General features: G+C 37.5%; 2 protein-coding genes across 3 annotated transcripts in view; one reads left to right on the top strand and one right to left on the bottom strand.

Annotated features, from left to right (window-relative positions):
- The window catches only part of SAV1 (salvador family WW domain containing protein 1), a 28,609-nt gene extending 19,147 nt beyond the window's left edge, over nt 1-9,462 (top strand). Inside the window, exon 5 of the mRNA XM_069597890.1 lies at nt 8,046-9,462. Coding sequence (XP_069453991.1) covers nt 8,046-8,247 — 202 coding nt within the window. The 3' untranslated portion in view covers nt 8,248-9,462. The remainder of the gene's footprint in view (nt 1-8,045) is intronic.
- Nucleotides 9,463-10,063: 601 nt separating this feature from the next.
- Nucleotides 10,064-27,727, bottom strand: part of ATL1 (atlastin GTPase 1) — an 87,968-nt gene continuing 70,304 nt past the window's right edge. Inside the window, exons 9-15 of one of the 2 annotated variants that reach the window (XM_069597887.1) lie at nt 27,180-27,318; nt 20,590-20,717; nt 19,398-19,454; nt 18,283-18,354; nt 16,761-17,192; nt 12,722-12,736; nt 10,064-10,896 (exon numbers count right to left, since the gene is read on the bottom strand). In XM_069597887.1, the coding sequence (XP_069453988.1) occupies nt 10,786-10,896; nt 12,722-12,736; nt 16,761-17,192; nt 18,283-18,354; nt 19,398-19,454; nt 20,590-20,717; nt 27,180-27,318 (954 nt within the window). In that variant the 3' untranslated portion in view covers nt 10,064-10,785. The remainder of the gene's footprint in view (nt 10,897-12,721; nt 12,737-16,760; nt 17,193-18,282; nt 18,355-19,397; nt 19,455-20,589; nt 20,718-27,179; nt 27,319-27,727) is intronic. The other variant, XM_069597889.1, reaches the window with a different exon arrangement.

Here is a 27,727-nt window from a genome sequence, read left to right as displayed (position 1 = left end):
CTTTTTATTTAAAAAGATATCACAGCTTATAAAGTTTAAAAGTCATTGATGACAAATAGAAGTTTTACAAACATTTATTGCATCTTCACTTTCTGTTAATGTGCAGACCTAGGTTGTTACATAGAGATGCAGTGAAAAGCTTCCATTCTTATATGGGTTGGATAACTTACAAATAAGTGATACAATGCCTTGTGATAAAAGGAAGGACCTGGGTAAGTCCTAGGTACGTAGGTGAAACCAAGCAGGACCAAGGGTGGTGAGGAAATATTGTGTGTGGTGACTCAGGTTCTGGGATGCAATGATATGTGTTCACTGATACCCTAGCTTTGTTACTCTGGGCAGGGTGCTTAACTTGGTTTTGTCCTCTGTTAATTGGAGATAGTAATAGTATCTACTCTTAAGGTTATTAAGTATTCAGTGAAATAATGCATCTAAAATATGTGTTACAGTGTCTTGCACATTAAAAGAACTGTTAGTAAATGATGACTGTTACTTTTGTACTAAAGGTATAGGATAGTGGTTAAGATCAGTCAGGAAGGAAACTGGAAGGAAAGTGTGATTTCTGTCTCCACTACCTAATAACTGAGTGGCCTTGGGCAAGTTACTGAACTTAGTTCTAAGTGTTTTTGCTCTACTAAAACATAGGGGATAGTAATTTTATTTACCTTATGCAAAATGGTACAGCAGCTGACTTGAGTAAGCCTTAGTAGTAGTTTATCATTATTATGAGTGAGCAAGGAAAGCTGGCCCCAGAAGGAAAATGTATGGGGCTAGTTTTTAAAGATGGCTATGAGTTTGCTAGGTTCATTGAGGATATTTGTTGGATAGTAGGCAATGTTCAGTGCTTCCCAGGTGGTGCAGTGGTAAAGAATCTGCCTGCTGATGCAGGAGATGCAAGATATGTGGGTTCAATCCCTGGGTCAGAAAGATCCCCTGGAGGAGGGCATAGCAACCCATTCCAGTATTCTTGCGGGAAAATTCCATGGACAGAGAAGCCTAATGGACTATGGTCCATGGAGTCCCAAAGACTCGGACGTGACTGAAGTGACTGAGCACATGAGGCGCTGTTCAATATCAGTTCAGTTCAGTCGCTCAGTCGTGTCTGATTCTTTGCGACCCCATGAATCGCAGCACACCAGGCCTGCCTGTCCATCACCAACTCCCGGAGTTCACTCAGACTCACATCCATCGAGTCAGTGATGCCATCCAGCCATCTCATCCTCTGTCGTCCCCTTTTCCTCCTGCCCCCAATCCCTCCCAGCATCAGAGTCTTTTCCAGTGAGTCAACTCTTCGCATGAGGTGGCCAAAGTACTGGAGTTTCAGCTTTAGCATCCGTCCTTCCAAAGAAATCCCAGGGCTGCTCTCCTTCAGAATGGACTGATTGGATCTCCCTGCAGTCCAAGGGACTCTGAAGAGTCTTCTCCAACACCACAGTTCAAAAGCATCAATTCTTCAGCGCTCAGCTTTCTTCACAGTGCAACTCTCACATCCATATGTGACCACTGGAAAAACCATAGCCTTGACTACGGACCTTTGTTGACAGAGTAATGTCTCTGCTTTTGAATATGCTATCTAGGTTGGTCATAACTTTTCTTCCAAGGAGTAAGCGGCTGCAATCCCCATCTGCAGTGATTTTGGAGCTCAGAAAAATAAAGTCAGCCACTGTTTCCACTGTTTCTCCATCTATTTGCCATGAAGTGATGGGACTGGATGCCATGATCTTAGTTTTCTGAATGTTGAGTTTTAAGCCAGCTTTTCCACTCTCCTCTTTCACTTTGATCAACAGGCTCTTTAGTTTTTCTTTGCTTTCTGCTATAAGGGTAGTGTCATCTGCATATCTGAGGTTATTGATATTTTTCCCAGCAATCTTAATTCCAGCTTGTGCTTCCTCCAGCCCAGCGTTTCTCATGATGTACTCTGCATATAACATAAGCAGGGTGACAATATACAGCCTTGATGTACTCCTTTTCCTATTTGGAACCAGTCTGTTGTTTCATGTCCAGTTCTAACTGTGGCTTCCTAACCTACATACAGATTTCTCAGGAGGCAGGTTAGGTGGTCTGGTATTCCCATGTCTCTCAGAATTTATTGTTTATTGAATTTACTCTCTCCACAGTTTATTGTGATCCACACAGTCAAAGGCTTTGGCAGTCAGTACAGCAGAAATAGATGTTTTTCTGTAACTCTCTTGCTTTTTCGATGATCCAGCGGATGTTAGCAATTTGATCTCTGGTTCCTCTGCCTTTTCTAAAACCAGCTTGAACTCTGGAAGTTCATGGTTCACGTATTGCTGAAGCCTGGCTTGGAGAATTTTGAGCATTACTTTACTAGTGTGTGAGATGAGTGCAATTGTGTGGTAGTTTGAGCATTCTTTAGCATTGCCTTTCTTTGGGATTAGAATGAAAACTGACCTTTTCCAGTCCTGTGGCCACTGCTGAGTTTTCCAAATTTGCTGGCATAGTGAGTGCAGCACTTTACAGCATCATCTTTCAGGATTTGAAATAGTTCAACTGGAATTCCATCACTTCCACTAGCTTTGGTCATAGTGATGCTTCCTAAAGGCCCACTTGACTTCACATTCCCGGATGTCTGGCTCTAGGTGAGTGATCACACCATGGTGATTATCTGGGTCATGAAGATCTTTTTTGTACAGTTCTTTTGTGTTTTCTTGCCACCTCTTCTTAATATCTTCTGCTTCTGTTAGGTCCCTACTATTTCTGTCCTTTATTGAGCCCATCTTTGCATGAAATGTTCCCTTGGTATCTCTAATTTTCTTGAAGAGATCTCTAGTCTTCCCCATTCTATTGTTTTAATCTATTTCTTTGCATTGATCGTTGAGGAAGGCTTTCTTATCTCTCCTTGCTATTCTTTGGAACTCTGCATTCAAATGGGTATATCTTTTCCTATTCCCCTTTGCTTTTTGCCTCCCTTCTTTTCACAGCTATTTGTAAGACCTCTTCAGACAACCGTTTTGCTTTTTTGCATTTCTTTTTCTTGGGGATGGTCTTGATTCCTGTCTCCTATACAGTGTCACGAACCTCCGTCTATATAGTTCATTAGGCACTCTATCAGATCTAGTCCCTTAAATCTAGTTCTCACTTCCACTGTATAGTCATAAGGGATTTGATTTAGGTCATACCTGAATGGTCTAGTGGTTTTCTCCACTTTATTCAATTTCAGTATGAATTTGGCAATAAGGAGTTCATGATCTGAGCCACAGTCAGCTCCTGGTCTTGTTTTTGCTGACTGTATAGAGCTTCTCCATCTTTGGCTGCAAAGAAATAATCAGTCTGATTTCGCTGTCAACCATCTGGTGATGTCCATGTGTGTCTTCTCTTGTGTTGTTGGGAGAGGGTGTTTGCTATGACCAGTGCATTCTCTTGGCAGAACTCCATTAGCCTTTGCCCAGCTTCATTCTGTACTCCAAAGCCAAATTTGCCTGTTACTCCAGGAGTTTCTTGACTTCTACTTTTGCATTCCAGTCCTCTATAATGAAAAGGACATCTTTTTTGGGTATTAGTTCTAGAAGGTCTTGTAGATCTTCATAGAACTGTTCAACTTTAGCTTCTTTAAGTGTTACTGGTTGGGGTGGTCATTTACTATGAATTATTTATTTTTGGCCAACATAAACATTCCCTTACATCCATTTCTGCCTTCTCAGTTTGTAAATTCATGGCTGTTGATATGTGGCCTGATGCAGAGGTAAGATGATATTTCAAAGTTTTGGTCTAAAAGGATCATTTTTCCCTCCGTAAGTCAAATTTATGCCTTGTTAAGTGTAATTTTTAAATAGGTTCTAATTATGGATATTATTCTACAAAGTATAAACAGTGTTTGTCAGAAGTCTGGTTTTCAATTGATTTGAAATTCTGTAGATGTTTATCCATAGAAGTTAAGGTTTGGTGTCTGAGCTCACCTCCAGAAGCCTCTTTATCTTATAATCCATATAGTGTAGGAATGGGATGAGGAGAGATAGCAGACTTGTCTTCCCCTTTTCCCTCTCTTCTTTCAGTCTTTAAGGCACTTGATCTACTGCTGTGTATAGCCTTTGTTCATATGCTGATCCTAAGTCATATATAACTTGAACATATATTTCTGTTTCCATAAGTTTGGAAGAATATATGCCTGTTGACATTTGTTGTTTCTGGGAGTTGATAAGATTGAGCACGGTTATTCTTTCTATATTGTTTCTGCTCTATAGCAATTTTTAGAAATAACTAAAAAGCTTTCCTTTTGAGGGGAAAAAGATAGTACTGAAATGGAATGCTTTGGTTCTTATGAAAAAAAAAAAAAAAAAAAAGACTTCCAAAGGTTATAGTGTCTTTCAACTCTGGTTCTTTGAACTAGCTATAAAACTATAGGAAATTAACCACTTAAACTTTTTTCAAATAGATCAGAACTTTCCCAGAATGGGCCAGTGAGAAGAGTTTATTTATAAGTACTGTTTAAGCAGTAAAGGAGCAAGTACTCGTTTACTGCTTAAAACAAGAGGTCTGTGCGAGACAGCAAAAGAGACGCAGATGTACAGAACAGACTTTTTGACTCTGGGAGAGGGAGAGGGCGGGATGATTTGGGAGAATGGCATTGAAACATGTATAATATCATATAAGAAACGAATCGCCAGTCTAGGTTCGATGCAGGATACAGGATGCTTCGGCTTGGTGCACTGGGATAACCCAGAGGGATCGTATGGGAAGGGAGGTGGGAAGGGGGTTCAGGAGTGGGAACTTATGTACACCCGTGGTGGATTCATGTTGATGTATGGCAAAACCAATACAGTATTGTAAAAAAAGAAGAAAAGAAAAAAAAGAATTAAAAAAAAAACGAGGTCTAGAAACCTTTTAGTTGATACTAAATTTTTGTCTCTGAAGAGGATTAGAAGTGGGTAATATTATCTGTCAACAAAAGGTGAGTTGTTATCTATGAATTAGATAATAGAGAATCAATTACTTATCTCATCCAAGAGGTTTAGCTTGTTTCTTCTTCTTGTTTAACAAACAATGGACATCATCTAGCTTTCTAAAGTGCTTTAATTCTATCTCTAACAGTAACTTACCAAAGTAATGTTTGTATATACTTCTAGAACTGGTTTAGAACAGATAATATTCTATTTATTTATTGGGTTTAGTAAAGTTAGGTTTCTAAGTTTGATCATAGAAGTCTGTAATTTATCACGTAATTGTCAGCAAGCTGAACTACAGGAGAATATTAAAATATTTAATCTTTAACAGGAAAAAGAACATCAGGAACATGTTTACTTTCCATTATTCCTCACATGCCCCCACCCCTCTGCCCCCTACCGCCCCCCAGCACCCCAGTCCCCTAGTTTGTGGCACAGACTCTATTTTATTCCTGTGTCTATGATCCTGCAGTGTCACTGTTGACTCACTTCTGGGTATAGGAGGAAAGGCAGAGTGGGTGTACTGAAACATAAGACAGGCACAGGGAACTTGGGCTATATACCATACCTGGGGCCTGGAATAGCAGTACTTTTTGGGCTCCTGAAGGCAGCATCCACTGGAGTGTGAACAAGGCTTTTTGGTAGCATTACAGCAATTGCTGTTTGTGTATATAGGTTATTTATAGTACTGTTTGAATAGAATACTGATGTAGGTAAAATATAGCAAAAGAAAAGGATACTGGGATAGTTTACATCCTATTTTCTGAATGATTTACCTGTACAGAGTATAGTGGCCAAAAGTTAAACTGAAGCAGGTTATTTGGCTCATTAAGAATAGGAATTACATACATTTTTTTTTCTTTAAAAAATTAAATAGCAGGCATAGGCAGAGGGAAGTCACTACAGAAACAGTAGGGGCAAGGATTTGAAATGGAAATTGACAGATTGCATAATTTTATCATTTATGGTTTTCCTTAGAGTGCTTTTTCCTCTTCCCAGAGTATTTTCACTAAATACTCTAATTTTCTTGCTTCTACACAAAATCCTATTCTTGATGCCAAATACTGTGACTGGGAAGTCAGAAAGTTATCTGAAGCTTTTTTCTTTATAAAAACTACTTGAATATGTATACAGAATGATGATGTTTAGTTGCAAAATTGGGTATGACTCTTTTACAACTCCATAGACTATAGCCTTGGAGAAGGCAATGGCACCCCACTCCAGTACTCTTGCCCGGAAAATCCCATGGACAGGGGAGCCTGGTAGGCTGCAGTCCATGGGGTCTCGAAGAGTTGGACACGACTGAGCGACTTCACTTTCACTTTTCACTTTCATGTATTGGAGAAGGAAACGGCAATCCACTCCAGTGTTCTTGCCTGGAGAATCCCAGGGACGGGGGAGCCTGGTGGGCTGCTGTCTCTGGGATCACACAGAGTCGGACACGACTGAAGTGAGTTAGCAGCAGACTATAGCCTGCCAGGCTCTTCTGTCCATTGGATTTCCTAGACAAGAGTATTTAAGTGGGTTGCCGTGAGCCACGAGGGAAGCCCAAACATGTCTTAAAAACAAGTTTGATATTTTCTAATATTACCATATTTATTCTTCTCCCTTCTTTTTCTTGCTATAAAGTATCCAGATGATAAATGAGCTTTATCATGCTTATAGTTCACCTGGCATCAATTTAAGCATCTTGAATCAGTAGACATTGCTGAAATGCCCCTTAGCTATGAAATTCAGACTTCAGGAGATTAAGGGGTTTTGTTGTTGTTGTTAGGCATTATGAATTTGTTTCAAACAAATAAGTAAAATCTTAAGCTGCATGAATGGCAGAGGTTCTAGGAAACACCTTACAACTGTTTCTTCTTGGAGACTCCATATTTTTTGTAGTATTTCTCCAGTTTGGCAAATAGCTGGCAAATAGTTTCTTCATGGAGACTCAGTATTTTTTGTAGTATGTCTCCCAATTTGGCCAACAGTTGGGAGTTTCCCTCTAAAGAGAATATAAAGCTTTCTGCTAAGTTTATCTGTTAGTAAATTTGCAGTGCTCTTAAGTTAATTAAATTAATAAATTTGGGGTCCAAACTATATTTACCTTGTGATTTTGTGCTTCTGGTATTCTGGTACACATATAGGTATATGCCTTGCTCTAGTTCAAGTTCTTTTTCTGGTCTCAGTAGGTATTAATCATTCACAACTATTACTCTCATACATCTTGGTCCCTATAGTTTTCTACCTTTCTGATCTGTTAGTCACTGAACAATTTTGCAATATATATATATATACACACACACACATGTATATACATACACACCTCTTTAGGTTTCAAATAAGATGATTGGATTAGAATGCTGTCTTCAGGTCCCTTTCAATGCAAAGTGTAAATTACCACTTTAGTAGATTGTTGTATACTTCGTCTCAGTATGTGATGTACTTACCATTGAAAAGGGACTAAAGCCTTCTGAAATGTATATAAATGTAAAGTTACATGAGTCCATTCCCATATCTTGCAGTCTTCTACAGTCTTTATTCTCATTCTGAAAAGAGCTGTTGTTTCCTTTGGGCTTGAGTTTTTCTGTTTCTTATTGTTTGTAATAGTGTATACTCAGCCTCAGGATTACGCAGCCCACAAATGATGATTCCTTTTCATTTGTTTACCTGTTTAGTTCCTTGTTTGCTGCAGTGAACAGTATACCTCAAAAAGCTTTATCAACACTAATGACACAGATGATCTTGCCTATTTTTTTGTACTGTTCTTTGAGGGACAGTGTGATCTAAAGTATGCTTACCTTCCTGACAGTTAACTTTGGATGAACTTAAGAACAGCATGAAATGTGTTCTTCAAAATTACAGAACGACAGTGATTTGAAATCAGTGTTCACTGTTACCTAGTGTTAATATTAGAATAACTGATATATAAGATGAACAAAATAGATATTTTAAGATTGAAATGAAGTAATATTAGCAGATTTTTCCTCTTCCTAAAAAAGTGTATTTAACTAGCAGATAATAACTTGGTTATTTAATTGAAGTTTATGGTTTATTAATTATAGTAAAATTGATACTTATAAAATAGACCAGTTTACTAATATAAATATATATTTATGTATATGGTTTGAACATGTGTCTGATTGTGTTTTAAAACAGATATGACCATATTCTGAAGTGGGAACTCTTTCAACTGGCTGACCTGGACACATACCAGGGAATGCTAAAGTTGCTTTTCATGAAAGAACTGGAACAGATTGTTAAAATGTATGAAGCCTACAGACAGGCTCTTCTCACAGAGTTGGAAAATCGTAAGCAGAGACAGCAGTGGTATGCCCAGCAACATGGCAAGAATTTTTAAGTTAATTTTTTAAAAACAAAATTTAAGTTTTATAAGGGCTTTAAAATATTTTCACAGATTAAAAAACTGCAAATACTTTGGTTAGTAAAGGCAGCTTACTTTTTGGAAATTATAAAATCCTAATTTTACATGTATTTTGTTATTAAAAATATTATTTTATTGAGAAAAAAATGAGTTTATCATTTTAAGGGCCAACAATGACACTCTAAATTCTGTATATCTGAAAACTGCTTTGCATATTCTTGATGGAGACAAATGTCATTTAACCAGATATTAAATAGGAAATGATCAGTTGGTAAACTGTCACAATAGTAGTACCTTTCTATAAAAAACAGAGAAAGAGATAATGTATGCAGTATTTAAAAAGTGTTTACTGCTGTAGTATGGAATATTGTCTGGAATTGGATGGTTTAAATATTACCATTGTGTAGTTCAAAACAAAACAGGACTTGGAACCTTTATTGTGATACATTTTTATACATAATATATAGGGTTACTCCTCTTCCCTGCCCCCAGCTGTAGAGAACTGTTTTAAAACATGTTGGGAAAATATTTTTTTGGTATGAAAGGGTGAAGGACCTGTAATATTTCAGGGATAAATTTAGGTAAAAGGCTCCAGCCTGTGTGGGAAAGTTGTGTACCCGTACTCAAGAGTTGCTAATGTTACTTCCTTCCTTTGGGCCAAGGCTCTTAGGGCATTTAGTAACATGGTTCTGATAAGACTGAAGTCGCTTCCCAACAGCATAGCACGTTGCCATCCTAAACGACTGGGTTGAACTGCCAAAAATGACAATCAGGGACTCATTAAGAAATCTTGGTCATTAAATTGACTTTATCTATTTTTTAATCTTCTAAGAGTTTGTCACAGAAGTTTAAAAGCTGGCATTTTCCTCCCAACTTATTTGCCTTTTGGTTTAGTAGTTATTAAGACACTGTTCATAACTAGCATAGTACATTTGACTGCAGGCAAATTTATGGCACAGCTAGCCTATAAATCTCTACAATTCTGTGAATTTCAACACTTGTTGAAATAGCTGTTCAGTTATATTTACATGTGTTATAAATATGTAAATAAATTTTTAGTTTAGGTAATCTTTCAAAATATAAAGTACTCATTAGATATTGATGGATATGAATTATTGATAAAATGTTGAAAATGTTAAATGTTTGATTTTATATAACAAGCTTATTAAATATATTTTTGTGGAAACAAAATGTGTTGCCTTTGAGTCCATGTTTTATGCATAATGCTTACAAAGATCCTACCTTTCCATTCAGCAGGCCCATAGGCAAAGGAAGCAGAATGAAAGGGGTATCCAAAAATGAAAATAGGCCAGTGGAATTTTTTCAGTGGGAAAAGTTATTTCGCAGGTCACATGATCAAAGTTTGCTAAGATGTGAGCTTAAATATCTTATGAACTCTCACATACTCTTCCATCTTTACTCTTTACTTAATATTACCATTTCATTTAACTAAAGCTTAGCTGTTTCTAAGAAAGTTATCCATTATTCTGTTTTAAGAGCTCCTGGATAAGAGGTATTACTTTTTCTTTTTTTCTTTCATTACTGCACATTTTTATCCTCTAAAAAGTATGAAATTCCACTACAGATTTTAGTAATTAGAAATACAATATAGAATCTCTGGTTTAAAAGAACTGGAAGGTAGCTAAAAGGGATCAGCCATACATATGTTAAAATGAGAAGCTAAATCTGTAATGGTGTCAACATTAAAGAAAATGCATTTTGAATCTAAAAAAGAGATAGAAACTTTTCCTCTTCTGTATCAGCACCTCCCAAACATTTCCAAATTCAGTTGTTTTTAATCTTAGGAACCAGAGTAAACTTTAATAATAGTTCACATGTTAAAAGAATAAACCTATGATGAATACATATCTTTGTGTACCAAATGAAAAAATATACAATGCAGTGAAACTCAAATACATATACAAAGTGATTTTTTTGTGCATTTTTGATCAAGAGGTTTATATTCTATATTAAACAATATAAAAGAAGCAATATATAGTTTCTGATAAAGCAACTGAAAAGCTCTCTTAGATGTCTTTTATAATAAAAGCTAATGGTATATGTAAGATGGTATAGGTTGAATCAAGCCTATTGAGCTATGTTTTAACAAATGCCTATGTGAAATAATTTAAAAATTCTTCTGTAGAAATTAAATGAGCATATCCAAATGTGGAGTAATATTACTACATGGTTTAACTATAACCCAGTAGTAGTATTTAGTAAATTCAAGCAGAACACATGTACCTTTATCATAAATAGACAAATTCTTTAAATTATAATAGCATATTTGAAGACAAAATCAAGAAACTATACATGTTAACAAATGATATAACCATGCATACATATATCTGCTTATTAAACACTGAAGTAAAAGAACTAAGCTGTTGTGCAGTCTTCAGAGGTGCTTGGTATTTTACTCTGTTCTGATGGAAGCACTTTGTATGTTTGCATGGAAACGTAAAACAATATTTAATTGACAATTTGGTCATGCACCTGTACTTTTTAAATTTGGGGTTACATTTTCTTCTTTTCTGATTGTTCAGTAGATTCTGACTTTGGTGCAGGAAAAGCTTGATGATACAGATGTCTGTGGGTTGCTGCTGCACTGTAAAGCTTGTATAAAGCCTAGAAATAAAATAATCAAGATTATTTTTTAAAATGATAAAACATTTTATTAAATACACAGATATAAATTTTTTCCTTTTAGTGTAATTTATGGTACTGTATAAAATTTAGCATGCTAAATTTGGAATCCTTAGTAATCTGTATAACATATATACTAATAACTAGTGTCTCAGCAGTCAAAAAGTATTTTCAACTCTCCAGTGTGTTGATACTACTTATGTGGGTTGATCTCTATGGTAAATGTTCAATCCTCGGACTGCATTTTCTTTTACCGTTACCACCTTTTGGAGCAGAGCTTCCTAACCACTGTGCCCCAGGGATGTGGAAAACTCATATTGTGAATATTATTAGTTAGAGGAATTATGGGAGCTCATAACTTGTGATTGCCAATAGCTAATTTATTCTACACAGGTAAAACACTTGCTATTGGACCTTCCTGATAGGTTTTTCAAAAGAAAGGGACCACTTTTTATTCTCCATAATTTCCTGATATGGTCATGCAAATAAGCACATGTGTTACCCTTCTCCCACCACATGGGCTTTCTCAAATATGCTCTCTTTCCTTGCTTCCACTAATCAGTTCATAGCTTACAAAACCTTTATTCAGAAACATTACCTTAGAAAGTCTTTCTTCATTAAAACTTCCTCTGTCTTTGTTATTTGTCTGTGTAACAGTGTTTGCATCATAGAAATATTTACATACTGCTTTCCGAAGTGTCCATAAATATTTTTATGTTTTTTTAACCCCTCAGCTAGTGTCTAAAATTCATTACCTCCTCTGACTTTAACATAATGAACACTCAATTAAGACCAATTTATCTGATGTAATTCTAGAGTCTTTAAAAAGTCTATTTTTAAAGGTTGAATAAAAGCTTGATATCATTAAATAGAATTTCTAGGAAATTCCATTTTTTTTCTTTTTGAGTCTATATGGCTATTTTCTTAAATCTGAATTATACCATCATCAATTTACAAATGCATACTGGCACAACCTTAGTTCTATTCTGATTCTAATACATTCAGTTTAATCCATGTTAAGATTTGATTTACAAAGTTGAAATTAATTTTTACTGTTTTAGTAAATTCATTTCACTGAATTTTACCTAAAATAATTCCTTGTTGACTTATAAATATTAAATGTATCCTTCGTATCTGATTGGCAGACATAATCTAGTTATGTATAAACAGCGGAAACCAAGGAAAGAATTATGTACTGTCACTGTAGTTACTGAAGATCAGTTTTGCTTTCTGAAAGTAATGACCTAAATGATTCCACAGAAATAACTTTTCTTATGTGAACATGATTCTTTCATAGAAACTTAGATTCTCCCTCAGATACAGACTTTCTGCACATGTGCAGTGGGAGAAATGAACACTAATTTACAGGTCAGGTCCGAGGTATGCCAAGAAAGTTAGTTACACTACATACTGGCCTGAAACCTGCTTAAAGTGGTACAGATAACTCTTTCAGAAGCCAAAGCTGAAAACCACTTCTAAAGGTTGTAGCTCTATTGACTCTGCATTAGTTAAGTTTGCTCAAGATTTTCATAACTACTTGTTTCACTCTGCAGTAGAGCAAAATGCCCAATGTTAGAGCTTAAGATTTTTGAAAATTTCTAAACATTTAAAATAAAATATTCATGATAATCAATTCTTGTGTTTCATATGTGGATTAAAATCATATATCATGTTCAGAGTAAATTAAATATTTTAAAACCTATCTACATTGAGACATCCTTTAACGACTAGTTGGTTTGTAAAATAAGACAATCATAATGTTTATAAACATACAAATAGTTCTTAATTTAAGAAAAATTTAACTTACCTCATTTGTACTTCCCTGTGGTAAAGGCAGATTGAAGGGGAAAAAAGAGAAGTATATATCCTGCTTCATTAATAGCACTATGATAGTCAACCTTATTTACATTAGTAATCTGAGAGCATTTAGGAACAAATACACCTCGAGAGAGGGGACATGTGTATACCTACGGCTGATTCATGTTGATGTATGGCAGAAACCAACACAACTTAGTAAAGTAAAGCAGTTACTTCCAGTTAAAAATATTTAGACCATATACCCCTGCAGATTTTTTCAATTTAGATTACATATTTAATCTGAATCTTCTAAAGGACTCAATTCTATATTCACAGGTTTCAGCATCATATTCTAGGAGGGCTTTGGGATTTACCTTAAAAAGCCCCTGAGGGGCTTTTTGAGGCAGTGGCTCAGAGGATCCAATTTTAATTAATTCTTTTCCAATAGTGCCACCATTTATCAGTATATATCTCAACTAGATTCTTCAAAGACACACGGCAAATCCATAGTTACAATTTGGTTTTAAAGAGTATAAACATACTAAATGCTGACAGAATTGTAGCTATTACTTGCTACCTGCAGACCATAAATATTCACAAGTCTTAACTCCAAAATTTTATGAAGAATCTCAACTTTAGTTTCACTAAATTTATCGAAATTTTCATGCAGTAATTGAAGACACTTCCAGAATGAAAGGTGAGATGATTTTTATTCTGGTGTGTTTATAACTGTTTCCCCTGTCCATAATCAGTTATTTGAACAGCAGACCATGGTGACCCTGGGTTGGTTAATAGAGGACAACTGACCCAGAAGCAGCTGATCAAGAGGTTGACTTGGACTCATTTTAGGGCCTGGTACAAATGAATAGTTTAAAGAGACAATCTGAAGTAATCAGATACTGTGTTGAGAGGTTTTACTAAAAGAGACAGTGATATGACTTCAGGTGGTCATTTATATATGGTCCTAACAACGGTTCTATGAAGGCCTACAAGACCTTTTAGAACTAACACCCGAAAAAGATATCCTCTTCATAATAAGGAACTGGGATGCAAAAGTAGGAAGTCAAGAAACTCCTGGTGTAACAGGCATATTTGGCCTTGGAGTACAAAACGAAGCAGATCATAGACTAACAAGAGTTTTGCCAAGAGAATGCACTGGTCATAGCAAACACCCTCTTCCAACAACACAAAAGAAGACTCTACACATGGACATAACCAGATGGTCAATACCAAAATCAGAATGATTATATTTGCAGCCAAAGAGGGAGAAGCTCTATACAGTCAGCAAAAACAAGACCGGGAGCTGACTGGCTCAGATCATGAACTCCTTATTGCCAAATTCAGACTTAAATTGAAGAGAGTAGGGAAAACCACTAGACCAGTCAGGTATGACCTAAATCAAATCCCTTATGATTATACAGTGGAAGTGACAAATAGATTCAAGGGATAGAGTACCTGAAGAACTATGGACAGAGGATTGTGACATTGTACAAGAGGCAGTAATCAAGACCATCCCCAAGAAAAAATGCAAAAAGGCAAAATGGTTGTCTGACAAAGCCTTACAAATAGCTGAGGAAAGAAGTGAAAGGCAAAGGAGAAAAGGAAAGATGTAAGCATCTAAATGCAGAGTTCCAAAGAATAGCAAGAAGAGATAAGAAAGTCTTCCTGAGTGATCAATGCAAAGAAAGAGAGAACAATAGAATGGGAAAGATCTCTTCAGGAAAATCAGAGATACCAAGGGATCACTTTATGCAAAGATGAGCACAGTAAAGGATAGAAATGGTATGGACCAACAGAAGCAGAAGATATTAAGAAGAGGTGGCAAGAATTCACAGAAGAACTACACAAAAAAGATTTTCATGACCCAGATAACCACAATGGTGTGATCACTCACCTAGAGCCAGACATCCTGGAATGTGAAGTCAAGTGGGCCTTTAGGAAGCATCACTATGACCAAAGCTAGTGGAAGTGATGGAATTCCAGTTGAGCTATTTCAAATCCTGAAAGATGATGCTGTGAAAGTGCTACATTCAATATGCCAGCAAATTTGGAAAACAGTAGTGGCCACAGGACTGGAAAAGGTCAGTTTTCATTCCAATCCCAAACAAAGGCAGTGCCAAAGAATGTTCAAACTACTGCACAATTGCACTCATCTCACACGCTAGCAAAGTAATGCTCAAAATTCTCCAAGCCAGGCTACAACAGTACATGAAGTATGAACTTCCAGATGTTAAAGCTGGATCTGGAAAAGGCAGAGGAACCAGTGATCAAATTGCCATCATCCACTGGATCATCGAAAAAGCAAGAGTTCCAGAAAAACACCTACTTTTGCTTTATTGACTACACCAAACCCTTAGACTGTATCACAACAAACTGTGGGAAATTCTTAAAGAGATGGGACTACCAGACCACCTCACCTGCCTCCTGAGAAATCTGTAGGCAGGTCAGGAAGCAACAGTTAGAACTGGACATGGAACAACAGGCTGGTTCCAAATCAGGACAGGAGTACGTCAGGATTATATTGTCACTCTGCTTATTTAACTTCTATGCAGAGTACATCATGCAAAAAGGCAGGCTGGATGAAGCACAAGCTGGAATCAAGATTGCTGGGAAAAATATCAATAACCTCAGATATGCAGGTGATACCACCCTATGGGAGAAAGTGCCTCTTGATGAAAGTGAAAGAGGACAGTGAAAAAGGTGGCTTAAAACTCAACATTCAGAAGACTAAGATCATGGCATCTGGTCCCATCACTTCATGGCAAATAAATGGGGAAGCACTGGAAACAGTGGCTGACTTTATTTTGGGGGCCTCCAAAATCACTGCAGATGGTGATTGAAGCCATGAAATTTAAAAGACACTTGCTCCCTGGAAGAAAAGCTATGACCAACCTAGACAGCATATTAAAAAGCAGAGACATTACCAACAAAGGTCCGTCTAGTCAAGCCTATGGTTTTTCTGGTAGTCATGTATGGATGTGAGAGTTGGACTATAAAGCAAGCTGAGCACTGAAGAATTGATGCTTTTGAAATGCAGTGTTGCAGAAGACGCTTGAGAGTCCCTTGGACTGCAAGGAGATCCAACCACTCCATCCTAAAGGAAATCAGTCCTGAATATTCATTGGAAGGACTGATGCTGAAGCTGAAATTCCAATACTTTGGCCACCTGATGCAAAGAGCTATCTCATTTGAAAAGACCCTGATGCTGGGAAAGATTGAAGGCGGGAGGAGAAGGTGACGACAGTGGATGAGATGGTTGGATGGCGTCACCAACACAATGGACATGAGTTTGAGTAGGCTCTGGGAGTTGGTGATGGACAGGGAAGCCTGGTGTGCTTAAGTCCATGGGGTCACAAAGAGTTGGATGACTGAGCGACTGAACTGAACTGAACAAAACCAAGGGCTTCCTTCTAGCTCAGCTGGTAAAGAATCTGCCTGCAATGCAGGAGAGCCCAGTTTGATTCTTGGGTCAGAAAGATCCCCTGGAGAAGGGACAGGCTACCCACTCCAGTATCCTTGGGCTTTCCTGGTGGCTCAGATGGTAAAGAATCTGCCTACAGTGAAGGAGACGTGGCTTCAATCCCTGGGTTGGGAAGATCCCCTGGAGGAGGGCATGGCAAACCACTCCAGTATTCTTGCCTGGAGAATCCCCATGGACAGATGAGCCTGGTGGACTACAGGTCATGGGGTTGCAAAGAGTTGGACATGACTGAGCGACTAAGCACAGCACGACAAAACCAATGCTAGTCTAATGATAAAGTTTTAAGTATGAAGTAATCAACAAATAATCGAGTCACAATCAGCTAAATAAAAACTGTTTTCTCTCAACTTTAGGGATAAGAAAAATACTACCTAATCCATGTATTTTTGAAAAATAGTGAGATGTTGACTGGAAAACTATAGTTTGTATCTGGCCATCTTGACAAACTCTATAAAATTCTTAAAGTAATGTTTACCTGTATATTATACAATATCTAACATAGTGTCTGGGACACAGATAGCATTCAAATAGGTGCTGCATTTAGTTGAAGAGAATTCAGTGTTCCTACCTGGTCCCACAAGGCTGCAGCCACTTGGTCTATTACAGCTCCCAGCTCTCGGTATTCTCCAGAGTACCGGATGTATGCCCAGGTGCACAGGGTGATAAGGGTCAGTCCCATTATCATATTGCATAGGCTAGCTATGATGTCCAAACCAATGAATCCAGTCACACCAGCAATCACATATGTGATAAAGATGACAACAAACAGTGTGGCTGGGGTACGAGCTGCATGGAAGATATTTTTGCTATCATTGTGCTTGATATACTGGATGTAGAGTTCATCTATTTCAGTCTCCAACTGTTGCAAGTAACGCCGGCTGAATTCCTCCCCACCCATCTTCTTCACCCCTCGAAATAGCTTCACAGATTCTTCCTTAAGCTCCAGATGTTTGGTCTGCAGGTCATTAGGGGCCAGAAATGGTTTGTCACCACCACAGATCTGTATCGAATAGGACGTATTATTTATGCAGTGTACTGTAAAACTAGCAACTGTATCACAATTTTGCACTTAGCTAGCTGAATCTGTTAGAACACATTAATAATCAGAAGAAGCCTACATTTTATTTTGTCAACCCACATCTTTCCACACTCCATTTCTATCAGGAGAGACTATAAGTGGGACTGGTAAGTTTATAGGTGACATATTAAAGCCTTAATTTTTATTCTCTTTTTGATACCGATTGGAATATCCATTACTTAGTCCAATTTCCTCAAGGTGAAAAGGTTTCACTGATTTTTGTTTGGAGTCCATTCAGTATTTTCTTCAAGAGACTAAATGGAAACATGTTAAATGTTCATGGACCACTTTTTCAACTTTTTTTCAAAAGTTACAAGGGAAATCTCAACTACCCATACCATTAACTACAGTTGAGATTTAAATATACATAGGAAACTCTCATTCCATTTCCCCTTTAATTATGTCATAAACACCAGACCATATACTGTATTTCCCTTGATTCCAAGGCTCTACCAATTTGGGGTGCAATTTTTATTTTATAACATTTTCAGTGGAAAGAAAACTCATCATATTAATAGATATACACAATAATCAGTAGATGTATCCTAATTTAGAATGTTACTAGTAAAAAGAGGAAATATAGTACTTAGAAATGTTGGCCCTTGTGGTTAATTTTTTTCTAACAGCTTTTTATACTTAAGATAGAAATTGGACTTATGGAATATGGGGAGATATAGTAGAGAGGGTAGCATGTTACTTTAGCTACTTTAGATCTTATAAATAGTGGAAAAATCTGTATTCCTCTACCCCCACAACGTGAACTTTAAAAAGAAATATGTTATAGAGAGAATTCATTTAAAATACATTCAAATTTTGCATATGTCATATCCTCTTGATTTGTTTTTAAAATACTTGAGGAATACAATCAAAAGAAATGTGATACACACAGGCTGAGAAAGCGCAAGTCAGCGCCACTTCTGCATGTGTATACAGTGTAACGTGGAAGAAGAAAAGAATGAGTTCATGGAAGAAATACTGACTTTATTTAGAATGTGATTTAAAATATTCTTACCTCTTCCATTTTTTTATTGTATGTATCCTTGGCAGTTGCCACGGCTGCTAAATTATTAGCTTCTGCTGTGGCCTTTGGACAAAGTACAAAGTATGATGTAAAATGGAATTCATATTTATTAGACTTCCACATATATACAATATATACACACAACGTGCAAGAAATATGCAAAAACTCAAGGTCATCAGATAATTTAAAATGGGCTGAAATACTTCTGTATCTTTTAAATTAGTAAAATTAAAATTTCAAAATGTATAAAATATAGCTTACTCAATAAACCATAGTTCAAAAATGAATTTTCATTTGGAAGATTATTCCTCTAAAAACATTTTTAAGCCTTTCACCAAATGTGTGTGTATGTGTGTGTGAATCTATAAATCCAGACACACGGGAAATAATATATACATTTTATATATACTAATGGGCTTCCCAGGCAGCACTAGTGGTAAAGAACCTGCCTGCCAGTGCAGGTAGACGTAAGAAACACAGGTCTGATCCCTGGGTCAGGAAGATCCCCTTGAGGAGGGCATAGCAACCCACTCTGGTATTCTTGCCTGGAGAATCTCATGGACAGAGGAGCCTGGCAGGCTGCAGTCTATAGGGTCATACAGAGTTGGGCATGACTGAAGCAACTTTGCACACATGTACTCACACATAAAACTATGTCAACTTTAAAGATTACTACTGATAGAACAGTGTATCACTGATAACATAAAGGAGGCATTAAGATTCAGAAATTTAAAAAAAAAAGTATGGAAAAAGCAAGTTTTTCCTTTCTTGAATGTTTGTTTGTAGAGGCCACTTGTTTAAAACCTGGACCTGCTTTTCTTGTCACATGTATGAATCTAAACCACAGTATGAGTCTTTTCTAAACAAATTTAGTACAAAGAGAATGAAGACTCTCTTGTATCTCAGCACAAGTGAGGGTGCTATATGTGTATCTGAAAGTGATTAGATGAATCACTTCCACAAGTGAGTTGTTATTAGAAAAATAATCTATCACTCCACCCATTATTTTTATATGGTGATTTCTGACAGCCAGATTGGAGCATATCTTTAACTTAGCTTTAGTGACAGAATGTTTTAGAATGTCAAGACTCTTGATGAATAAATACCTGTAACATGGATTTGGGATGTGGTAATTCTTCACCTTGATAGATCTTTATATAAGCCTAAAAAATAGGAAAGAAAAAAGACTCATGTTCAAGTAATTCCATTCAATATCTATGTTAAATTGCATTCTGAGGTCTAAGGCCTTGACAGTTCAAAAAAATTAGATCTTGACAGTTTCAGGAACTATTATCTTTCTCATACTTTTAATTCCCTCTTTCTTATTAGTTCTTATTCCCTTTTCCTGAAAAGCCCTTTGTACCCATTTGCCAATCTCAGTCTTCGCAAAGGCTTACCTACCTCACCTCCTTTAAAACTTTCTCAGATCCCTCTGCTAGGAGTAACATTTTCAGTTACCCACAGGAATATGTACCTGCTGCTGCCTCAAGCTTTATGCAACAGATTTGTTCAAGGGCCCTGAGTCTCCTACTAAAATCCTATGCTGCTCCATGGTGTTTTATGCACAGCAAGAATTCAAATTTTAGACAACCTGTCACTTTTTGCTGAGAGTGGTGAAGATAAACAATCACGAAGAAGGTATACAACCACATTTGAAATGACAAAACATCAATTTAAAAAATTTTATTTTAGCTAAACAATTTAGCTAAAATTGTTATTTTAGCCCTTGGAGCATCAATCCAAAAATCTGATAACTGAAATCCACTATATATGTGCATTGGTTTAAAAAATGTGTTTGGGGCTATCTGAGGTAAACAGGTAAATGCAAATTTAAACTATTTCCATTTCAAATTGGCTCTTGGTGCAAAAAGCAGGAAATGTGGACGAATTTTCTCCAGTAGGAAGGCAAAGTATAACCCATTAGGGAAAATCTTGAGAATGAAGGTAAAATTCAGTATAGGTCATAAGTGAAGACTATGTGACCCTGGGAAACACCTCCTCCCCGTAAAGAGAAGCAAGACTTTTCCAACTCCTAGATGCATTTCTGTTTCGAAATAATTTCCCTCAAGATAAAAGGTGACAGTAAAGTTACCTCAAGGAGTTTTCTCAAAAAATAATTTCAGAAAGCAAGCTCCTCTTGGGAGTCTAACAAATTTTTTAAATCATTTGTATATATTCCTCATACCTTTGCCCCCCATATTACAGAGTCTATAATTTTCTGTTGTTTTAGGTAGGAACTGCATTCCCAAACATGTCAAATGTAAATATTCGCAAGTGCTCTAGAAATGAGAATGATACCTTGAAGTACTCTACCAGACCTCGGCAGGTGATTTTGTTCCCATTGATCTCTTTAATGTCTAGGCTCTCGGGACTAAGCAGCCAAGGAATGAGGATTTTCAAGTTTTTGATGAATTCATCATCTATTTCTAAAGTAGAAGAAAATTCATCATTATTTTAAAATTGTTAAAGTCTTTCATGGAATACCATAAAACATCCGGTAACTACCTTTATTTTTTCCCTAGTGATAAAGCTATCACTCACCTTCTGATCATCTAAATTACTCCTGAAACCCACTTTTCTCAGGGTGAACTATATTCCTTGCCCAACTCCTATTGCTAGTCTTTCTCATCTCCACTCCAATTACATATTTGTCTTTCACCTATAAAATAGCTTTCTTGATATTAAATGATACACATATGTTTCACACCCCATTCACATAACCATGTCATGCATTCTGATGCCTTTAAGTCCCGTTCATGGTTTTATACAGAGAGAATTATAAATGGAAGAAGGGCAGATATTTACTGCCTTATAAAATGTATTCCCTCCAGAAAGTATATCCAAAAATTTTCTGTGTTTACTGTGCCAATCTTATGAAAAATGTATAGAACTGTGTAAGGTGTGTTAGCTAATACTCAAGTTCAAAAAGAAGTGAAATTAGGGCTTCCTCTAGTAGTGAAACTCAACAACACAAAACTGTAAGAAAAGCAATGGAGGCCTTTTAGCTAGCTGATCAGTAGTAGTCTGAGTTATTTAGTACAACTAATGGTGACTGCAGCCATGAAATTAAAAGACGCTTATTCCTTGGAAGGAAAGTTATGACCAACCTACATAGCATATTAAAAAGCAGAGACATTACTTTGCCACAAAGGTCCATCTAGTCAAGGCTATGGTTTTTCCAGTAGTCATGAATGGATGTGAGAGTTGGACTATAAAGAAAGCTGAGCGCCAAAGAATTGATGCTTTTGAACTGTGGTGTTGGAGAAGACTCCTGAGAGTCCCTTGGACTACAAGGAGATCCAACCAGTCCATCCTAAAGGAGATCAGTCCTGGGTGTTCACTGGAAGGACTGATGCTGAAGCTGAAACTCCAATACTTTGGCCACCTGATGTGAAGAACTGACTCACTGGAAAAGACCTTGATGCTAGGAAAGATTGAGGGCAGGAGAAGGGGACAACAGAGGATGAGATGGTTGGATGGCATGACTGACTCAATGGACATGGGTTTGGGTAGACTCTGGCAGTTGGTGATGGACAGGGAGGCCTGGCGTGCTACAGTCCATGGGGTCACAAAGAGTCGGACATGACTGAGTGACTGAACTGAACTGATTACACATAACCCATTTTATAGTATTAGGTTCAAGCTTAGTATTACAAATTTAGCAAAGTAACACAGAAAACAGATATTCAGAGGAGTCTTTTGGACACAGCAGTAATTTTTAAAATCATACGTAAAAAGCAGAGACTTGGTATATCCTGAGACTTGGTATCTAAGTAAAGATACCATGATTTTTAAAAACCTGAATTTCAGCAGAGTCAGAGTTTTTAGGCTTAAAGGATTGGTGATTTCTAAGGTCTTAAGGATAAAGATTCAAACCTTATGATCGTGTTTTGCATGTCCCCTGCTTGTTACTGAAATATCAGTTTACGTAAGAATTTATGGTTCTTTTCTTTTGCTTACTGTTTATGACGTGTATGAGCATGATGTTGGAAATTCTTCCAACATATTTTCCTTCATGTTTTGTACAGCTTTGAAATTTGTGTCCATATTTTATGAGGACTTGGACAGGATTTATTCAAATTTATTTTTTTTGTTTGCATTGTACCAGTTTTTACTGATAACTGTGCTCTGTATTTGGAGAAGGAAATGGCAACCCACTCCAGTATTCTTGCCTGGAGAAGCCTGTGGACAGAGAAGCCTGGTGGGCTTGTCCATAGGGTGGCAGAGTCAGACACAATTAAAGCGACTTAGCATGCATGCATGCATTGGAGAAGGAAATGGCAACCCACTCCAGTATTCTTGCCTGGAGAAGCCTGTGGACAGAGAAGCCTGGTGGGCTTGTCCATAGGGTCGCACAGAGTCAGACACAACTGAAGCGACTTAGCATGCATGCATGCATTGGAGAAGGAAATGGCAACCCACTGCAGTATTCTTGCCTGGAGAATCTCAGGGACAGAGGAGCCTGGTGGGCTGCCGTCTATGGGGTCGCTCAGAGTCGGACACGACTGAAGTGACTTAGCATGCATGCATGTGCTCCGTATTATTATAGGTTTATTCAGACGTATTTATTACGGTGGTTTGCTTCTTAGTTACCAATTTTCACTGAAATACTGGTATTTGTATTATATTATTATGTTTCCTTTGTCGTGTTTTATTGCCTATTATGTATCTGTATTCACTGATGCTAATAGGTTTTTTTACTATATGATATTATGCTTTTTTCAACATTAGTAGAATATTGCTATATATCTAGAATATATGAATTCTTCTGGAATATCTGTATAAAACAAAAAAGGTTTCTCCTTCTAAAACCACTGTAAAATCACTTTCAAAACATGCAAATTCCACTCCTTCCTAAATTTCCTTGTAAAATTGTAATGGAATAAGATACACACTCTGGCATCAAGTGTATTAATTATCAAAGTAACCAGCACAGTATCACACATTTGGACAAAAAAAAGTGTTCTGACAATAGCATTAGCCATATAACTTTGTTCTCACCAAAGCCAGGCATTCCAATTTTGGATTCAGAAAATACAAACAATATATTCATGACATACACAAGTGGGAGCTCTTGCTAACAATATTAGTGGAAGAAAAGTAAATACATGACCCAGAACATCTGCAGACCAGTTCAGATCAATTTGCGGAGGTGTGCTCATCAGCCTTGACTCACTCACTGCAAGTATTCAATAATATGTGTGGGTGAATGATTATTCATGATGATTTCTGTTTTCATCATTTCTTCAAGAACTTTTGTCACAAGACTAAAACCTTGTTAGGAATTCAGGATCTAGGTCAAAGAAGTTATCTGTAACAATTGAGGACACGATATATGCTTTATAAGAATACCACACGGCAGAAGCACCTATGGTGTAGGGCTGCTGTGGAAACTAACCAAGGAAGATATTTTCTCAGGACCATTTGACTCTGACAAGTCATGAGAAATACATCTTTAAAAATAATAACCTTGCACTGGGGTTTGGCTATGCTTTCTGAAGTCTAACTGGAGCTGTTATGGAAGCAGCTCCCCAATTTATGATGTGGTTACCTGGTCATTCTACAGGTGGTATTATAACACAGAACCACCTCAGAAAAATGTTAACTCCTTGTTAATTACAAGATTGGATCTGCTATATGAGGGGACATGTTCAGTAGGCACTTGGTAAGAATTGGTCGAATGTATCACGGATGAATGTGATTCAGTTCTTTTGGTCCTTTTGATTTCCTAAGTGGGAAGTGATTCAACTAATAGCAATTAAATATAATCATAGTAGTATAAGTTTTAAATAAAACTGGAAATAGTAAGCTAGGATAACAATTTTGATAATGTGAGGGACCATGAACAAAAAATAATTATAACAATTACTGCTGCTAAGTCGCTTCAGTCGTGTCCAACTCTGTGCGACCCCATAGACGGCAGCCCACCAGGCTCTGCCGTCCCTGGGATTCTCCAGGCAAGAACACTGGAGTGGGTTGCCATTTCCTTCTCCAATGCATGAAAGTGAAAAGTGAAAGTGAAGTCGCTCAGTCATGTCCGAATCTTAGCGACCCCATGGACTGCAGCCCACCAGGCTCCTCCGTCCATGGATTTTCCCGGCAAGAGTACTGGAGTAGGGTGCCACCGCCTTCTCTGATAACAACTGAGTTAGAAAATTATTTCTATAAGTGTATCGAAAGAGTATGTGAGAAACTATCATCAAAGAATTTCTGCACAATTGTTTATTCAAAGATGTTTTTTCCCCTGGAAGCAACCACTCAGATGACAGCCCTCTGGAGAACAGCTTGGCCAGAAGACAAGACATTCTGGATAGAAGTAACACCATATTATAAGATTCAGCAAGGGATGAAAAACTGATGTAGACAGTAGACTCAAAACTGCCCAAGGAAACACTGAGGCAAACGAGAACATTTTGGCACACAGAGGGATTTAGCAGTAGTCTTGTAAAGCCTCATTAAAATGGAACTTTGACAGGCAACTGAAGCCGCCTTTCATTTCTCTTTCCCTCAAGCTAGACACTTTGGTAAACTTGCAACTCATGGTTAACTATAAACCAACTATGAGTCAATATATGTTTAGATTATGAGTAAAATTTGATGAGGAACAAATCTATTTAAAACTGTGATTTGTATCTGCATGGTTTATCTTAAACTCCTTCCCTGAATTCTTTCATTGCAAAATGTATCTGTTAATTTAAGAACTGTGGCTGTATACTACAGGAAAGGAACAAGGCAGGGTACTTTTTTGTCCCAATAAAGGACTGTTGTTGAAGGCCTGCTCCTGCTCTGCCTGCTTATGGCTCTCCAACCCCAGAGAAGAAAGAAAGGCCTTGTGGGAGCCCTCTCTTTATGTAATTTATTCAAAACACATTGAAGCCATTAGGTCACTGCACAGTATTAAGAAGTCTGTGCTCACTGGTGGGTTGGAATTCATAAGTGACAGTGAAATTATACGATCTTGGAATCCATGCATTAATATGTGCCTGCCTACAGTTGTCTTGCTGTTGTATAATGAAAAGACAATTTAAAACATGTATAACAACAACTGCTGATGATTGATAAATTTGGGATTCTATTTATGACATTAACTGCAATGGTAAAATAAAAGGTATCTGAGAGAAAACACTATGGATACATAGGGAAAAAAACCTGGTTTGCTTTTTGAACTTGCCAGTTCCATAAAACTGAACACAAGTTGTTCAGCTGTCATTTTTAAAAGTAATTTTAAAGTCCTTTGAGAACAGCTGTGCTTCAAGGCTTGTTATGCCACTGTCTCATTACCCCTGGCACAATGCAGAAAGGCCAAAGTAAATTAAGCACGTTTCAATTTAGTGGTATACTTAATGCTAGGCTTACAAATGAAAAAGTCAGAAACGTCTTTGTACTACCTCAGGAGGTACCTTTGTACTACCTCAGGAGGTAGACTGGAGAAGGCGATGGCACCCCACTCCAGTACTCTTGCCTGGAGAATCCCAGGGACCGGGGAGCCTGGTGGGCTGCCGTCTATGGGGTCACACAGAGTTGGACACAACTGAAGCGACTTAGCAGCAGCAGCAGCAGGAGATAAATAGACACCCCCAGGATAAAGCAATTGGAGATTCATTCTCTACTGATGGAAACTCAAAGTCAGAAACAGCAGGATAATTAAGGGAGGAGGTTGGGCCTTGCCCAGACCAGGTATTTTTTGTTTGCGAAGTCAGGAGACCTCCCTGAACATACATGTGCAGAAAAGGCTAATTGCAGGCGAAAGGAGGAGCAATGTCAAGGGATGCTCTACCCAGATGCCTCTGCGGTAGGATCCATCTTGGCTAAGAGAGGCGTGTGCACACATGGAAGGATCCTGAGGTACACCAAAGATGGACCGTGAACTAGGCAAATCAAAATGACTGGCCAAAGGAAACTTGGAAGAAACACCCATAAAAGTAATTCAAATTGCCATGAGGGTGCAACTCAGGGATTCTCCCTCTGAGTCTGCTTGTGTGTCCATCCACATATACCATACTTTTTTTTCCCCCTCTTGATAAATACTTTCCTTGTTTCACTGCGTTCCATCTTTGTGGGAATTCTTTTCTGCAAAGCCAAAGGGCCAGAGTCCTTGTCACTGAGCACTGGTCTAGTGGCTAGGATCTGGTGCTTTCACCACCGCAATCCAGCCCAGTCTCTGGCTGGGAACCCAAGCCCCACTCTAAACCATTGCAGGCTGAGGCCATGTGAGATCAATACTACCTTGGATTAACTGCAAAGCAAATATCTAAAGACCTAACGATTATTAGGAAGGATTAGCTTCTGCAGACTCCTGCCTCCACCTCCTGCTGCCCCCCTTCTCTCTTTTTTTAGACAATTTGAATTGCTTTGGAATCTTAAAACATTAGTCATATCTCTCTGTTTAAGAGATGATTACATACTATTACTTTGAAAAACCCTCTGGGGCTTTTAGTTTTTTAAGAAACTAGTCCTCATCCAGAAGATGCTTTCATTATTAGTGAAGTTTTTAATGATTGATAATTAAATTTTTCAGCAGCAGTTTGAAAGAGCTTCACTTCAGTATTATGCAGTATTTTTTCTATCTCTAATTATATAATAATACAAATATTCCAATAATATAGACTTCTATTTTCCCTTTAATATAAATAAGGAAAATATAAAAGGAAGATATTAAGGAGCATTTCTCAATGCAGAGGTGAGCAGGAACCTCTGAGAAAGGGTTGGCACCCATAGAACCCCACAGATCAAGGAGGTGCTCTAGCATGAGCTGGGGATTCTCAATCTCCCTGACAATTTCTAATCAGCACACCCAGATCAGTGAACAAACTAAACTAGCAGCTATAAGCCCAGTGGATAAAATCAGACTTAGTGACATAAACACATTCAGTAAAAGACAGACAGACCTTTCAGTTTTCCATCAAAGTTTGGATTGGTAGCTACTTTTAGGCCAGGATGAGGTAGCAGAAAACAGGAAATTTTGGTGAAACAGGAATGGATGTGTTTTCGAACATTCTGGAGTTCTTCATGCTGGTTCCCTGAGACCTGTAGTAAATCATTCTGAAGTTTAAATGACTTTCAACACAAATTGAACTCCAAAAGAATTCTGTGGCATTTATATTTGCTATCTGTGGTCACAATGATAAAAAATGACATGACAGGGCTGATACTAAAAGTTTTGGGTCAATTTGCTACATAGCCACATTTAAGTATAGTATACATATGGCATTATTACTATAATTAACAAATGTCTACTCTTACTCAGAAGAGCCCTCCCATTTTTTAGTACAAATTAGTGGGATTTTACTCCAGCTAGTTCCTACAAATTCAAATTTTAATTCAAAGTACTCACAAAGACATGAATAGATCATAAGATATTCCTACCTTCTTTTCAGGAGGTACTCAAAGACAGCCTCTTGTCACTTGGTAGGTATACATTTAAATTCTAGAAAGA

Source organism: Ovis canadensis, chromosome 7, assembly GCF_042477335.2.
Source record: "Ovis canadensis isolate MfBH-ARS-UI-01 breed Bighorn chromosome 7, ARS-UI_OviCan_v2, whole genome shotgun sequence".
In the NCBI taxonomy this organism is placed as follows: domain Eukaryota; kingdom Metazoa; phylum Chordata; class Mammalia; order Artiodactyla; family Bovidae; genus Ovis; species Ovis canadensis.
Note: the sequence above shows the minus strand (reverse complement) of the source record. Positions and strands in the feature narration are given on the sequence as shown.